The 16,955-nt window shown below is 38.6% G+C and overlaps 1 protein-coding gene across 3 annotated transcripts in view; it reads left to right on the top strand.

The window, feature by feature from the left end:
- PHYHIPL (phytanoyl-CoA 2-hydroxylase interacting protein like) overlaps positions 1–16,955 on the top strand; it is a 58,130-nt gene that overhangs the window by 33,205 nt on the left and 7,970 nt on the right. For all 3 annotated transcript variants that reach the window (XM_027745965.2, XM_027745962.2, XM_027745963.2), the window contains exon 2: positions 14,231–14,427. In XM_027745965.2, the coding sequence (XP_027601766.1) occupies positions 14,263–14,427 (165 nt within the window). In that variant the 5' untranslated portion in view covers positions 14,231–14,262. The remainder of the gene's footprint in view (positions 1–14,230; positions 14,428–16,955) is intronic.

Raw genomic sequence — 16,955 nt, 5'->3', positions numbered from 1 at the left:
CCTTCTCATTAGACAGTCTTCATTACATAACCTGCATGAGAGAGCTGTCACAAATGCCATCAGGAAAGAAGCATGACGAGCTAGGCTCGAGACTTTTAATAACCCCACACAGTCTATATGCTACACCTTGTCTGAGTGAGGAGTGAATTCCAGCGTGATGAAAACTCTGCTGAAAGATTTCTTTTGACTACAGTGTTCATAACTGTGTCGTTTTTTTCATTGTAGTGACTGTGAAAAGCTCGAACTCGTAGCCTTCCTCTTGATAAGGGAGTATTTAACAGGATCCTCTCTCATTTCTGCAGGCTTGCCTACCTTAACAAAACTGGCAGCAACCTAAGTTATCTGTGAGCTCTCTGCTCTTCTCTGAGGTTCAAAAGTTAGTAACAGTCAACCAGTGGCAGACCTGCATCTGAAGACCATGACAGCGTTTGGTTGCCCTAGGAAACCAGCTAAAAAGGAAACAAAACAGAACAACTCCTGCCAAAAAAGGCTCTCAAAACCCCTATATCTTTTATTTCTTAGGGCCTGGGAGAAAGTCTGAAACCTGCATCCAATTTAAATGTAAAAAAAAAAAAAAACAAACAGTACAAGTTACAAAGTAGAATTTCCTGAACTATTGTGAATATGTAATACGTTTCAAATCACAGTTAGAAAGCACAAACTGGTGTAAACCTGAGCCAAATCCCATTCCTTACAAGAGATCTGTGTGAAAAGCACACAGCAATTACCAGTGTGCTGAAGTAGAGAAATGCTCATTCATGCTGCAGACTGCCAGGGCATCCAGGGAGGTACAAAAGCCCTCTCATGCTGAGCACCCTACTTTCTCAGGGAAAGTAAAACTGTGTTCCCCAGCCTTGAGTTCTCTCTGTTGCCCTTCAAGTGATGAGTTTTGCCTTTCTGTCCAGGCTTCCCTTTGTTGAAAGGAAGAGGGTTTTAAATGAAAAAAAAATCCCTGTGTGATCAAGGCGGTTGCAGTTTTCAGGCGAGCTGGCACATCACGTTAAAGCTCATGTGAATACAGGGCTGCCTCCTCTTGCTAGGTTTGAACTCACATGACTTAACTTGAAGGAGAGAACACATTTTTGGTTGTGATTAAGGCACAGCTGCAATAAATGGCACAAGTTGCTGCCAGCCGAGGAAGAACGAGGTAAACCAGTTTGAGTGTGAGGTTCATAATAAACAGAAATGGAAGTGTTTGTTTGTTTGTTTAGTGACATGCGAAAGCACAAATCATGAAAGACCACTCTAATATATAGCTAAGGCCTTCTCTAATATACAGTTAATATTAAAAGCAGTAGAAAATTAAAGGCAGTGCTTTGCCTCAGTTACACTGTTAGAAGAAGAGTGTTGGAGCAATTAGGCCAGTGACCCAGAGCAGTGTAACTTGGATTGGAATCTGGCCCCAAGCAACTTGTCTGGGGTCATACAGTCAGTGCCTTCATCTATGAGATCTCTTTTCCTTTGTTGTTAGTCTTGGAGACGTAGGCAATTCCATAGTCTCGGAGGCAGCTGTACTTTTTATTCAGCAGAAGAGAAAAACCTCATCCCATAAGAAGCTCCACATCCCTTCCCGCTTCAATATCTGCCCCTTTGGTAATCAACAGAGTGGGAGTCTGCTGAAAAATGTCACTCCCAATTTTCCAGCAGAACACCACTGAGATAGGATCCTTCCAAAAATACACCACAAAATGAGTCCGAGTGCAGTCTGAAGGATGGTCAGCATTTCATAAGGATGCAGAGATACCTGATAGCTCAGGCTTCTGCTAAATGAATGAAGTACATGCCATAGATTGTTCTGCTTTTATAGTAGTGTTTCTGATCTAGTTATTTGCTTCCAAAATCTGGACTTCTGTATAACTGAAGGTATGCAATATGCACAAATTTTAGTATATGTCAGAGGCTGCAAAGTTCATTTTAGTTTTTAAATGGCATTTGAATTAAGCCAGAAGATGGTTTAGAGTGTTTTACATCCCTTGTTACCTTCCTTCCCCTTCAGTAGCTGAGAAATGCACATTTTAATTAAAATTGTTTTTCAAATGTATCTTGTAGCCAACACATGCTGAGAAGAGCCACTTACCACCCATGTGCTGCAAGCTTGCCATGCTGAACAAAATGGGAGCATTTAATTAGTAGTAAATACTGTGGTGGCTTAATGTTTGTGGTATGATAATGTCCTGTTTGATTTCCAGAAGACTGAATTGCCCTTCCCTGGCTCTGGCGGTCGGAGCCATGAAAACCACTGGTGTGCCAGTAGGAGCTGTAGTGCAGCTGTAGCTATTTTTGCCACCCTGCAATTCTCATTCCACAGAAGGTTGCAGAGGAGCTTGTTTAGCTTCAACCTGACAAGGTTCAGTAAAAAAATAAAAGCCACGTCTGTAGTAGAAGCAGTCTGAGAACTTCAGTGGGAACAGTGTGTTGGTGTGAGTTGTTTTGCACAGGTGGGTCACTCAGGATGAGGAGGAAGATGCTGATGTTTGGTGGTGGCGTTTGCACTCAGTCTCAGCTTATCTGGCCAACTCAGCTTACTTGGTTTTGATATTCATGAGCCACAAAAGGAGATCCCACCACTTCTCTGCTCTGTCCCACAAGGATTTGGTCAGTCCTTAGAGCATGGTAGGATCAGTAGAACTGCACCTTAGATAAGGGGAAAAGTAGGCACAATAGCAAGTATGTCAATTTAATCTTCTAGGCTAGGTGGTTTTTTAGTCTTACAGTTTTTCTAGTCCTTACTGAAGAAATGTGTACCTACATGATTATTCACAACCTTCCAGTTGCATATTTTCATCTGAAAATGAAGGTCCTCCTTTTTCATATTTTCTTCATATATTTTTAACACAGCAAGAATGAAATTTTGTGTGCACGTCTGTGTTTAGCTTCACATTTCACTGAGTTAACATTTTCGTGTAATAAAATTGCAAAAAGGAAAGAGGAAAAACGGGGTAAATAGTGGCCCAGCCCTGTGGAACACCAAGTACTCTATCAAAGCAGAGAGGCATCCAGTTTTCATAAAAATATTCCTCCCAAAAATATCCATAAGGAGTAATGGGGACCCTAAAAAGGTAGTTGTATCAACAGAGATTTGCATCTATTTCCATTTTAGTACTCAGTCGAGGGTTTTGGCTGCTATTGACTTTCTGGAAATGTGGTTTAGTTTTGAATGAGTAAGGTATAAATATTAAATACTTCCAAGATGTCAGGATACCAAATAAGAATTAAATCTTAGTGAAAGAATAAGGTCAGCCTTGCCAATTTAGTCATTGATCAGATTTGCAGTCAGGTTTTGTTTTACGCTTTGGGTTTGTGAAACTTGTGTGTGTAGTTGCAGTCACATTTTTAGAAGTTCTTGAGCGACTTGACTTAAATCCTGTTGATTTCAGTAAGACTCTTCTAAACCATTTAGGTACTTCTTAAGATATTAACAAATGTTACTTAAATTTTTACTTCAAGTAAGGATAGGTCAAAAATCAAAGAAAAAATTGTCACTGATTTGGACCAGTTGTCTGATAACAAGAGAGTGCAGCTTACAGTGGTATATCTGAATTTTCTGTATGGTAATAGCAAGAGAGGAAACAATTATTTTGAGGAATTAGTTTAATGATGCAATTAAATGCATTATTTATTTTAATTAAAATGAATTACAGTTATTAAATAATTTAGCTATAACTGCAGTTAGCAAGTTATAAATTCATCCACATTCAAGCTTAAATGGTCCTGAGAATTTTGATCCTATTAGTGCTTTCAGAAAAAATATTGTGGGGATAAGTGCTAAACTCGGATATATTTGACACAGAAATCCAGAGAAATTATTCTTTAAAAGTTTATCCCTTTCAAAGTATCAGTCCAGAGGATATTTCTGAGTTAGTGACATGTAGATTTCTTTGCTATGGAGTCCAGAAACTGCCTGCAGTGTAAAATGTACTTTTCCCTCCCATGTTCTTTTTCTTTTTTCTTTTTGGCTGGAATCTTGCAAATTATCAGAGGTTGCTGTTGCATCATGAGAATCAGTAGAACTGACAAATGTAATTTAGGAAATAATTACAAAGGGTAACTTCATCTCACTCTTAACTTCTATGACCTCCCTCTCTAGTGTCTAAAAAGAATTAGATTCCTCCAGGGCAGAGTTAAATGTGAGACATAACTGTGGGTACTCAGATAATCCCCTCTAGCAAATTGCCTTTCTTCACTGGATGGAAAGTGAGCCTGAGGAGACTGAGGAGACTCACTGCCCAGGGCTGGTGGGTTTTGTTAATATTTTCTTCTTTCTTAGCATAGTAAAAGGTTTATTTCAGGTATAATTCCACAGATATCTGTGGTCTTATTGCTGGACTGAATGTTGTTCTTGGCTTTTTTTCTTGTTACTGTTTCTACTGTCATATTTAAGAGATATTTGGGCTTTCTTATCTTTAACTTAGGAGTACATATGTATCAACAAATCCAGACTTGAGAATTTTGTATCTATGCCAAAATTTGTATTCTACAGGAATGTTATAACTTAATTTCTGCTTACTTATTATAGTAACCTTCTCTGTAAAGATATACCTAATTTTCTGCTGAACATAATGTTGGGTTCAGTGCCCACTGAGAGAATGACTGAGCTGTAAACCAAAGCCCTACAATTCTGATAGCACAGTCATATTCCAAAATATACCAGGGTAACTCTGCTTGCCTCTGCTCACTGTCAGGTGTGTCAGGTGTGCCGCTCTTGCCTTGTGGAGTGAGTGGAAAACATCCACAGCCGAGGAACCGAAGCCCCCGAGGTCCCACCTGCTTTGGTTCAAGGCCAAACGAGCATCTCAGTTGGGTTGGTATTGAAGTAAATGCCAGAGCTTCCAGCCTGTGCTGGAAGCTTTCCCTTGGTTCTGCCCTGTCCTGCAGCTGCTGTGCTGCACCTCTGAGCCGTCCTGCTGACACAGAACAGGTCTCATCCCGGAGCTGACAGTGAGAGACGAGGCCGGGAGGGAGCAGGATGCTGCTCCCTGGGAACTCCGAGCCTGCACATTTCTGCCAGTCAGTGGCACAATCGAGATACCGCTCCTGATTTGAATCATGGGAGCACTTGTGGAGTACGTTTATCCTCCGTGTGAGACGCAGGGAAAATCGAGTCCTTTGTATGAGACTGAGACAAATTCTTCAGTACAGAAACAAGCTGGAGATTGCTCAGTGCTTTATTTGTGTGGACACACTTTGGGGTGCATTCCCTGCTGAAGAAGATGGCAACTACTGAAGGTATGATTGTGCTCCCAGAGCCTAGCTGTGTTCTCTTTGTTTTGCCATGTGGAATATTCCTTCTGAAGTCAATGTCCTAGATTAGCAGGAAACAGCTAAATTAATCCTCGAGTTAAAACCAAGTAACAAGAGAATCTGAATGTATATGAACGTTTCAGAAACACTCAGTAAATATAAATATACATATTATAGTTAAGTAATGTTTATTTCTGAAACTATTTTTTTAAAAATTTGGACAAAGTGCACATTTCTTACTAGAAAATGCACAACAGTAGTATCAGATCAGGAGAGCAAATAAGGAAAAGATTTAGAGGGGTTTATCCCTCTAACAGGATTTCTAGAGTCAGGCATTCCCTCTTTATCTAATTTAGGAATTGGTTTTAAAAGGATACTTGCTTAGAAAATATTCTTAAATACGCTTATATAAATATGAAAATCTATACTGGTAGGTAGTTTACCAGGATTCTGGGGGAGAGGAGAGAGAAACATTTAAGAGTCTGAGATTAAAGAGCCTGAGACTCCTCACTCATTTTTTTATACATGAAAAGAAGCACAAATAAAACATAAATGTTCCTTCTGTGGTTATGGGTAGCAAGTTGGACCTGGAAATAAAATAGCTGTCCTAGAGAAGTGCCACTTACATGGCCTAACGAACAACAGCCTTGATTTGATAATTTTTTGAATGTTGTCTTTGTATTTCATTGTCTCTCTTGAGCAAGGTGTTGCAGTGAACATTGAAATTCTTGGTATTCAGGTTAATTACTTGCTTGGTAGGGACATATTGTCCTGACTCTGTAAAACAATTTTAATTAGCTAGCAGTTGGACAGGAACCCTTTCATTTCAGAGCTCAGGAGAAAAATATGATATTGCATTTTTGCTTAGTTAAATTTCAAATATGCAGCTAATATGTAATCTCCTGGCACTTCCCTGTCACTTTTGATGGTTATACAGAACAAAGTTTTCTCCCTCCTATTGAATTTTTGAGGAAATGAAATACTTTCTCAGTAAGTTGGAGAATTCAGTCTCAATTACAGCACTCAAGTATTGTCAGTCTATATCTGATTTCTATAGCAACAAACATAATATTTTACCTCTATCGATCTGATATACAACCTCTCAGCTGAATTATCAAGACACGGAAAGGTAGAAATTCTCCTGTTTGAGAAGGTGTAAGGCTGTTTCTGTTCTTTTTAAGAGAGTTACTATTCGTAAAGGAGTTGTTCTTAGTTGTTAGTATCCATATCCAGTAAGAGGATTTCTTATGTCATGCTACTATGTGCTCTTATGAAGTTGATCCCCTCTCATCAAACATTTCTACTTCAAAAGATCATAGCTTATGTCTCTCCTGGTATTGAAAATATTAACTTGAGAAAAACATTTTCCAATTTCCCTACTACATGTATTTTGAGATCTGAACAAGGTGATTTTTTTTTTTAAAAATGTGATTTATATTATAAAATTTTGTTTGGCTTTAATGTGTCTTTTACATGTGCTGTTAGTATCTGCGTATGATGTAAATCTGATCTTTTGGGGTCTCAAAAACGCAAATCCACATTTTCAGATCTCTTCCCAGAATGCATTAAGGATCCAGTGTGAGCTTTTAATTTTGTGCTGCGTGGGTACAGTCTTGCCTTGGTTATTTCTGGCTCACGAACCTGAGCCACATTTCCCTTATCAAATTCCTGGGTTTTCATGGAGCTGATGCCTCACAGAAGTACCTGCAGAGCTTAATATCTTGTGTGTGTTCCTAGAGACACAGCTGCACTTAGTGCACTCTCTTGTGCGTGACAGCAGCCAGAGGATTGAACCAAACTGTGTGAACCACATGAAATGAAATCAGTGTAGGAGAATACTGTGGTGACACAGAAGTGGCATGACAACAGTTCCACCGACTTGCCTCCCAGTTGCTGTCTGTGGGACATCACCAGGATTTCCCTGTACATTTGTCTTCCCCAGTTTGTTCTGCAGCTTCGGGATGTCTTACCTGCCATAAAAGATTGCAGCAACCTAGAGGCTGCTCTGAGGTGCTTTAGCACAGACACACAGTTTGGATGAATGGAGCAATTACCACTGAATCTGAGCTTTCTTTTTTGTAGCAAACTTTTGATCCTGGGATACAGGTCAGTGTTAGAGGTGGAGGTTCTTTGGAAGCTTGGAATGTTACACACGCTTACCTTTCTTTATTGTCTATGTAGTTCCCCTAAAATATATATTTTGTATCACCTAGCTTTCCATCACTCTTTTTCCCATCACAAAGCCCTTTTTCATCATATAAGCATCAAAAGATCTCATTTTTTGCAAGTGTCTTGAACTGCTTTCTCCTTTGTCGCTGCTAGAGGTAAATTCAGAGGAGAGCCAGCCTTCAGTCAGCATTTGAGCAGGACCCATTATGTACTTTGCTGTTCATCTACCAAGTTCTAATTGAGCCTTAAATGAGTGCCTTGACTATAACGAGTAGTGACATTTCTGTATTTTCAATTAAATTCTTTGGGAAACATTAGATTCCATGACTTTTAACATTATGTTTATTTAAAATCTCTGATTGCATGTTTGTCCTCTGGCAAATTAAACTGAGGTTTTTGCATATCACTGTGAAATCCAAGTTAAGGAAACTGCTGTCCCCAAGTACTTAGCTGTCAGCCCCTCAGCTGAGAGTGTGGTAGCCAGACTACTGAGCTCTTGGGATGTTTCAGTGTAACTTCCAGCTGGGAAAGACAGGGTTGTAACTGGAAATAGCCATCACTAACAAGCCTTCCACTGTTTGTGCTGTGTTTTGTTTTAAGTCTAGACCATATTGAAAGCAAGGACTTTCATCCTCAGATAAAGAAACTTCTTAATAGCAATCATTTCAAATGCAAGGACAAGCTTGAGATTCACAAAGTACAAACTGACAGCCCAAAATGCCTCAATGTTTTTTTACAAATCCTTTGGGAACGTGTTTTCAAAGATCCTTGGCAATGGTGTTGGCAGCATAATAGTGATTTCTGAATGTCTGCTCCAAAAGCATCACAAGTCCATGTTTCCCACAACATGGCTCTAAAGGCACTGAAGATTTATCCCTTAGTGCAAAGAAACTTAGAACTAGATGATTTGTCTTTGTCCATACAACTGGAGATTTTCCAGGGTGACGCCAAAAGAGGGAAATCTATTTTATACATCTTGAGGAGGGTTCATAATAGGTTTAAATAAAACCGTAAGTTACACTTCATTAAGCTGATGTAATTTGCATCTTGAGGGACAGAAGGACAAAGCCTTAGCAGGAAACACATCTGACAAGAGATTTTAAAGTAGTGCAAGGAAAAACCATTTTATCTCTTTTTTTCTCTTTTCTGTTGGTTGTTCTCCTGACATGTTTGGGCTCTGTGATATAAAGCACATTTACTTCACTTCAGGGATGTGGAACTTTCCACCAATACTTAGCACAGCTCTGAATTTGGTTGAGGGATAGTTCAGACACCCCCCCCACACACACACCTTTATTCCAAAATGTGTTTAGATATTTACATTTTTTCAGTGTAAAATGAATGCATAATTTTTGTCCAGATATTGGATAAATAGCGGAATTGGTTGATTCTAAATCCCATGAAGGGAAGATAGCAATCTGAGAAGCTTTCCAAATTACTTTGCTGATCATTCCTCCTAGTATGTAAGTCTAAATTGCAGTTAAACAGTAATATTTTACAACTCTATTTTGTCATCCATGGTTACTGAAGGGATGCTTTCATGGCTCCAGTGGAGAAAAGGATTTCACCTGGCCCTGCCTTCTTTTAATTTCTTCAGCTTTGAAGGGCATCATCGCAGTTGAATGAGAATTTAACGAGTTTACTTCACACTGAGTACAAGCAATATCTGAGGGTTTTTTCCCTGTCAATGGATGTCATTGTAAGCAGTGCTTTGCAAGTTCTGTTTTCTGAGGATTTGGTTCTTGATTGCTGGATGATTTTCCATACTCTCGTAGTGCAGCAAGCTCCACAGTTAACGCTGTGAAAGGTGGCATAGCAGTGTTATGGAAGGAATTACGGCAAAGAGGGTGGGAACTGGTTTGCTGAATGCAAATCCATGAGTTCTGAATACTTTGAAATTCTACTGCAGCGTGTCTGGTGCAGAGCCTTCGAGCTGAACCTGTCTTTTTAATGTTTCTAAACAATGAATTACATTCAAACTGTGGGGAATACAAATGTGTGTGTAGGGAGTCTTTATCTTCATTACATGGAGAGCATACTGCTTCCATTGTTGGTGCTTAATAGCAGGAATGTATTTGCCAAGGTAATATCAGAGTCAAAACTTCCATAAGCAAGGTCACAGGAACCCAGAAATGTATTATTTTATCGGTCTAGTTTTATAAAACTCACTTCTGTGAGCTGAAAGTATGCTTAGGGGGTGGATTACAAATCAGCCCTTTCAGGATTTCTTTTGTGGATAACATAATCAGTTTGTCTGTGAAATGAAAAACCAGTAGGCACATACTCCCTTGCCCTGCTGTGATGTTCTGCATTTTTAGAACTAAGGAAAAAATATGGTCAAGAATTGTAGAATAATAAAAAATTGGTGATTGTCAATGCTTGGTATCCAGCAATGAGAGGTTGTGTTAAGGTTCTTTTTGACCATCCTTCCACTGCTATAGATGTCATGGTTCCATTTCTTTTGAGTGACGAGGCAAATTAAAAAAAAAAAAAATAATTTTCCAGACATTTTTGGTGTGGACTTACCAATTTCCAAGTCTTATCATTTGTTTCCAGTGGTGACAGATGAAAGCCACGAATGCTCAATGAGAATTTTCTGCCTTTTTTTTCCCATTCAGAGATAATTTATGTAAGTAGAAGATATAATGAGGGTACTAAATTAAGTGTGTCTATGTGCATATAAATAAAATTGGTTTGTTACCCATTTGCCAGCATTTTGGCTCAGCTGCAGAAGTGTTGTAACTGCTTTAAAATTGATTAGACAATTTAACTTGAAATTAAACTCTGGATATGGCAGAGAGAGATAAGCCTGTGAGCATAAAACATTCATCTTGCAGTTCTCCAGCTGATCTTGGTAAGGCCGGCGTGTTGTATTTATTCTTTGGCTTTGAAGAAGTTTAAAGTCTTGTGCTTCCAGCGTGACCTGTGAGCACATGAGTGCTCTTTGACTTGTTGTTATATGGGTCAAAAATGACTGGGCCTTTTTGCTGGGTTTTTGTTAAAACTGTTCCTGCAGCGCACAGGGATGACATTCCTTGGGTTTTTTTGGCAGGGCAGATCAGATTTATTTGACTATTAGCTCTTCTATATGTTCCTGCCCAAAAGAGACCTGAAAGCAGCATTTTTCTGCTCCCACAGTGGCTTCCAGTGCTGAAGCCACACGAATGTGCAAAATGAAGTAGCCATTTTAACAGGAAGCTGATCTATTTTAATTTGATATGAAGCTGTTCAGAGCAACATTTCCTATGCTACTCTCAATTTTTTTTTCTGCACTGTGATGCTTCCTCAAAGAAAGATCAATTTAGCCTCAGTGAAGTGCTGAGTGACTAACATGAAAGCAGCCAGTTCTAAGGCCTTCTCCACCTATTTTCACATCCAGAACAGCAGTAACTCCCTTTCAGATGGTGTTTTGGAGTGCTTTAGGGCAAGTATGTGCTGGGTTTGAGTAAGTTCAGCTGCTGTTTCTGCTTTTAGTAGACATCCTATTTCCTGATGTTGATCTAATCTTTAAACTGACCCTTGAAGTGGATGTGCTTTCCAGCATGAAAACCAATTCAAAATATTCACCAAAGTACAAGTAGAAAAAAGGCAAGGTACCATATGTTACATTTGTAGTCAGTTGTTGAGCTCCATGACACTTACATTTCACTTTGCACACACCTGAGGTCTCCGGTTTTAACTAGCAGGTAAATTCTAAGCAGCCTTCTTAGGAGACAGCATTTTTACTTGGTTTTGTTGACAATATTATCACACCCCATTTGAACCCCCACTTTATCAGCAGACAGTAGTATTTTCTCAAACACCTGACTTCCAAATTTAGATACAAGTTATCTTTCCGCTATTGAAAATTCTGCCCATTGTTGCTCATTTTTCATATAACAGATAATTGTATATTGCAGTAGTTGTAAAGCTTTTCTAATATTGATAAATTCTTAAAAGTTTTATGTCATATTCCAGTACATCTTAGGACAGAACATGTTCCTAACATTGAAAAGCAGTAGTTTTTGCAGGACCCAGACTGTGAGTTAGAACTTTAGACTGTGAGTTAGATGCTTTAGAACAGAATGCTTCTTCAGAAATTCTTGGTGGTCTGAATGCCGCCTGGGTTCCCTGGCTGGTCACTGGCGTGTTTGGTTCCCAGGACCTGTCAGAACTAAGAGAGCAAGAGTTTTTCATGCTCTGTCCTTTTTTAACTCATTCCTGTGCAATGGTACATCAATTACTATTCAAGCCTCACCATTTACCAATATATTGAATCAGTGTCCTCCTTATTAATACTGTATGTGTCATTATCAGCTTCCCTGCCTGTCAACTCAATGGATTTTGACATTCAGGGCTAAACAAATATGTACCAAAATCTATACATGCATTACAAATGTCACAGATATTCTAAATGGAAGGGAAATGGGAGGATGGTGATCATTGTGAGGTATTTTACTTTCTCATTTCATATTCTGTTTGTATTTCAAAATCTGTAAAATGATTTTTTTTTCAGCTTTTGAAGAGCTTTAAAGATTTCAGGGAAGTGTTTACTTTGGATTTTGTTCCATCACAAAAAAGGGACAGTTTAGCACTTAGTAATGGAACTGGTTTCTTTTTCTCAGACTTACATTATTGCTAAAAACTACCTGGAGATTTTCTTCCAGACATTTACTTAATTTATAAATTAAAAGCCTTGGGAGTGCAGACATTCAAAGATGCAGAGATTAATTCCAAGTACAGAAAGCAATACCTATTTACAGAAGCAATTTTGCTCTTTGCCATTGGTGTTCTCCAAAACCTTTTTTCATCTGTGATACTTTTTGGCAGTGGTCATTGCTGCTTTGCACGTCTCCTGAAGCTTAAACCACCTTGGCTGTTTGTACCATGGCCAAGGCCCTCGGTATTGGGTGTAGAAGCTCACTTTAAGTTGCACATTAATGTCTTGTGGACATACATGGCTTGAATTTCCTCATTGCATGTCTGTTCAGGTCTTTATTCATTTTTCAGTGTGCTGGGATCTGAGTCTGTCCAGCTCTCCTGGTCTGAGAACCTCAAAAACTGACTACAGAGCCTCACTCTTGGAAGAGCAATCACATGTGACCTTTTCAGCATCCCTGACAGAGCTTTCAGTCACTTTTCCAATACAAATTGCTTACAAAAGAAAGCAGTGCCATTTTCTTCCTGCTGGCTTTCTGAAACCTCATGTTGGGAAAAGCACTTACCACGTCTTTCCTGTGAAGAGAAAGCTTTCAGTAATGACTGGTATTTCCGAGTGTGTTGCAGCCAGTGCAGCTGTTGAAAATGTCATTGTGTATGGCACAAATAGGGGGGCATCTTGAGCAAGGCCTTGCACTATCTGACTGAGGTATTAGGTGAAAAAGGAAAAAAACCCACAACAATAGGATGTTCGAAGAATAGACAACCTGTTGGATGTAAATGCTTAAAATGTAACAAAAATAGAAAAGTGGTTTTATTAGTTCTTGAAATTATCAGTAAAATTACATTATTCAGAATACTAGCTGGAGATCTGTGAATTTTGCAGGCTCTGTGATTGAATTTCACGTATCTATGAGGAGAATTTTGAACAATCAGGCCAACCTTAATATTCCTGCATTGAGGTGTTGGAATAATTCTTTGACAGCGTACGTTGAGAGGTTGACATGTTCCTAATGTTTTCCAAATCAGATTTTTTATTTTTATTACTGACCAAACACCTTCTGAGTTCAGGTTTTTGTCAGCTTTTTTACCAGTTATGAAGGAACTATAAATACTATCTTCTTCTATAATTAAATGTGACTATGAATAATTCTGACAATGTGTGCCTCACATCTCCACATGAGCTTCCCATCTTCCTCATCTGGCCAGAATTTGGGAGCTTTCCCCTCTTTCTTACACACACATTAGTCTTGGGTTTTTCTCCTTTATTTCTATTTGTTCTTACCTATGCTTGATTTTTTTTTTCTGTTTTTTTACTAATTCTCTTACATCATCATCTAGATTTTTTCCTTTTAACCCAGTAATTTTTTCATATTTCTGCCTTTTTTTTTTTTTTTGCTTGTTCACTTTTGACTTGGTCTTATGTAAGTGCAAGAACACCTAATGTTTCTGAGTTTAAATGTTCACAGACTGCTGAACTATAAGGTTGCCTTGGGAACTAAGGGAAGACCTAAATTTAGAACCTGTGATGCTTTTGGGGTCAATGGTCATTTGTTCATCTACCATATGCACTTAGAAATTAGAAAAAACTTCCCAAGAAAACTGCAGGGTCTCAGCTGGGCAAATGGAAAGAATAAAGACCAGAAAATGAAGTTTTTCTGTATGTCCCTTTTGCTGTGGCTCAATAAATCGATTAATGTTAATTGTTTCATTTCAAAAGTATCGGTGTTTTATATATGTGCATACGTATGTGCACATACATACACCATCTCTAAACCTTGAAGACATTGGGTTTGCTTTGTGCCTGAAAAATGGTTCGGGATGATGATTTTGATGTGTTTGTTTCACTAACAGATAGGGATGACGTTGCTGGCATCTTAACTAAACATTGTAGCTTCAGATATTTTGTATTCTCAGCCTGCAAATGCACATAGTTGTGATGCCAGCCAGCCTAGGCAGCCAGTTCACACCTTATTAGTGCTTATTCACCTGAGAAATTTCATCCCTTTCCAATGTTTTCCATCCCTGACATCAAGCCTTGCATAACTGTACCTACTAGTTGCTGCTGAGTAGCACCTACGAGCCTTTGTGAAGGCTGCTCAGAGCTGTGATGTACTGGAACACACAAAACAGTTACCAAATAGGTTCCGAACTGAACAAATCATGCTTGTTTTCTGTGCAGGGAATAAATCACAAGATAGTGGGATTGCAGAGATGGAGGAGCTTCCAGTCCCACACAACATCAAAATAAGTAACATCACGTGTGATTCCTTCAAGATTTCTTGGGACATGGATTCTAAATCCAAGGACCGCATTACTCATTACTTCATCGATCTCAATAAGAAAGAAAACAAGAATTCCAACAAATTCAAACACAAGGTAATTTTCATTCAAAAATCAAGGTGGAAACACTTTATTTTAAACAGTTGAATCTCAGTGTTGTATTAACCTTTCAAAGCCAGGCCATAGGACACAGGCACTGGACATCCAGAAAAGGTGGGTTTTGATTAATCTGATGGACTGTTTTTTCACCTGAAATCCCTTCTCTGTCTCTAGTCTATGTCTGTGTACACAAAAATACATTTATTTCACAGAGAACTGAACGTTACCTTTTCTGTTTCATTTGAAAACAGTTTTGGAACCTGTACAATGTATTGCAAGGCAGACATTTTTACTCCTGACTAGTTCTGTATGATTATTTAAACAGTGTATGTATTCTCTGCCTGTCCTTGTTCAGTGACAGACTCCTGAGAGCAACACATGTCATTTCCACAGAAGAGTCACGAATTCTAAAGCACTTCTAGGAAGGCTTCCAGCAATTTTAGTTTGCAGTATTCAGCACTGTGACCTGAATATTCATCTGGCCTCTTTCCTCCAGCCACTGATGCAGGGACATGTTGAAGGCATTGCAAAATCTGTACTTATTAAATCCAGCAAAATTTGCTTTGACCTCAGAACAGTTGAAATGCTAGGGTGTCTAGAGAAACATGGAATGAGATAGAACATTAAACAACACAATCATCTGCAAATTTAAAAATAATGTTGGCAATATCTCTAAAAGATAAGGTATGCTAAGGCACAAATAACTGTCCAGGCAAATATTAGGGCTGTAATTCTATCAATACCTAAATTACTATTGGTTTCTAAGCCAGAGGAATAACCAGAAAATATTTCCACCAATTTCTCTGAGGCTTTTTATTGTGAGAGTATTTTTCATGTGATTTCTGTTAATAGCAGGTGTATAATTTTCACATCTCCTTATTTGACTTTTTTTTTATTGCAGTTGGAAGTAATATATGCATTAAGTGTAATGAAACATCACTTACTACTGCTTGAAACCGAGAGTTTAACATGTTTGGTCAGGATGTTGCAGCTGCTAGGAACAAGTGTATGAAGCACTATTGAACTTAATGTTATAATAAGCATTTATTATGCCCCATTTTTAATTTTAATAGCAAATAAAGCAGGGCTATGTTTGGTTTTTTCTTACTACTTTTGAACTGACAACCTTTGAGTTTGAATTCCCATTTTACACTGCAGGAATAAATATACCTTCTAATATAAATGCTTACTAGGATGGATTCTTTTTGATTTCTTTCATTTTATTATTTTACATATTTTTTCATTCATGTGCCAACCAGTGTAAAGTTGTAACATGTATTTTATAGTAGAGCAAGCACTATATGCACTTCAGAATCTTTATCACAGTGATAAGACTGGAGTTAAAATGGAGGGAGGAAAAAAGGATATTGGTATCATAATAAAGATAGGCTGTTAGATTTATTTTGTATTTCTCAGCAATTCCCTAGCTTTTTACTGTGAAGAAATGTTTAGTCAAAATAGATAGGTAATTGGATTTGTGAGAACAGGAGACTAAAGTCTACCAATTCAAATGATGAATAAGTTGGGTGTCTTGTCAGAATGTACTTAAAATTTCTTGCTACTAATTGTGTCAGTGATTTGGTAGAGAATTTTTTGCTTGATTTTTTTGGTTGTTTTATTCCCAGGCCTGACTGACAGAAATAGAGAGAGCAGACAGGGTGGGCAAGAGAAGGGCACAGAGTGGATACTCCAACAGCTCTGTGCCAGAGCACTTACATGTTTGCTTTCATGCATCTTTAGTACTAAGGAATTTTTAACACACCTTCTAGAATGAACTTTTGTTTATAAACTAAAATGCTTGAATTCAAAATGTGTCACCCAAGTGAGGTTAGAGACAAGCATCCTTCCTCACTCTAAGATTGGCTGTACTTCCCAGCTGCAGCTCAGCTTCAGGGCAGGGAGCTGATCCCTGGCAGCTGCAGCACTGGGGCTGAATCCTCACAGAACCCACAGGGAAATAAGTCCCCACCCATCCCTTGACTTGCTAACAAAGTTTTTGTATGAGGGTGAGAGATACCTCTGCCCCTTCTCCTAGCAGAGCTTTTTAGACAGAAAAGAGTGAGCACTACTGCTTAGTTGTGAAAAACAGCATTGAGGCTTACTCTTAGGAGTCATCCAGCAGTCAGGCTGTGCAAGGAGATGGCATCTTCAGGGGGAAAATACCCATCATTACTTAGCTTTACAGGTAGGGTAAATCACTGTCTGCAAGTGCCTGTCTCTCTCACAGATGATTAGCCCAGAGGACCAGCTTATTTCTGACTTGAGTAAGTGGCTTGGGATGTAGACTTAACCTGATAGATGCTATACCTCAGCAAAGGCAGCTTTTTGTTTGTTTGTGTACCCAGGAGAGCATCCATGAATGGTTCATCCTTTCAATACTTTTTCTGTTGGCAAATATAAAGTATATTCAGCATACTTAGGGAGCCTATAATTTTATTATTTACAACTATTGTCATCATATCTGCGAAGGAGGAGGTTTCTGTTGGTAATAGTATGCAAGGCTAGAATTGTAATAAGACTTTGTC

The sequence above is a fragment of the Pipra filicauda genome, unplaced genomic scaffold (genome assembly GCF_003945595.2).
Source record: "Pipra filicauda isolate LSUMZ 115617 unplaced genomic scaffold, ASM394559v2 scaffold111_size4109106_pilon, whole genome shotgun sequence".
NCBI classification, from domain to species: Eukaryota; Metazoa; Chordata; class Aves; order Passeriformes; family Pipridae; genus Pipra; species Pipra filicauda.
Note: the sequence above shows the minus strand (reverse complement) of the source record. Positions and strands in the feature narration are given on the sequence as shown.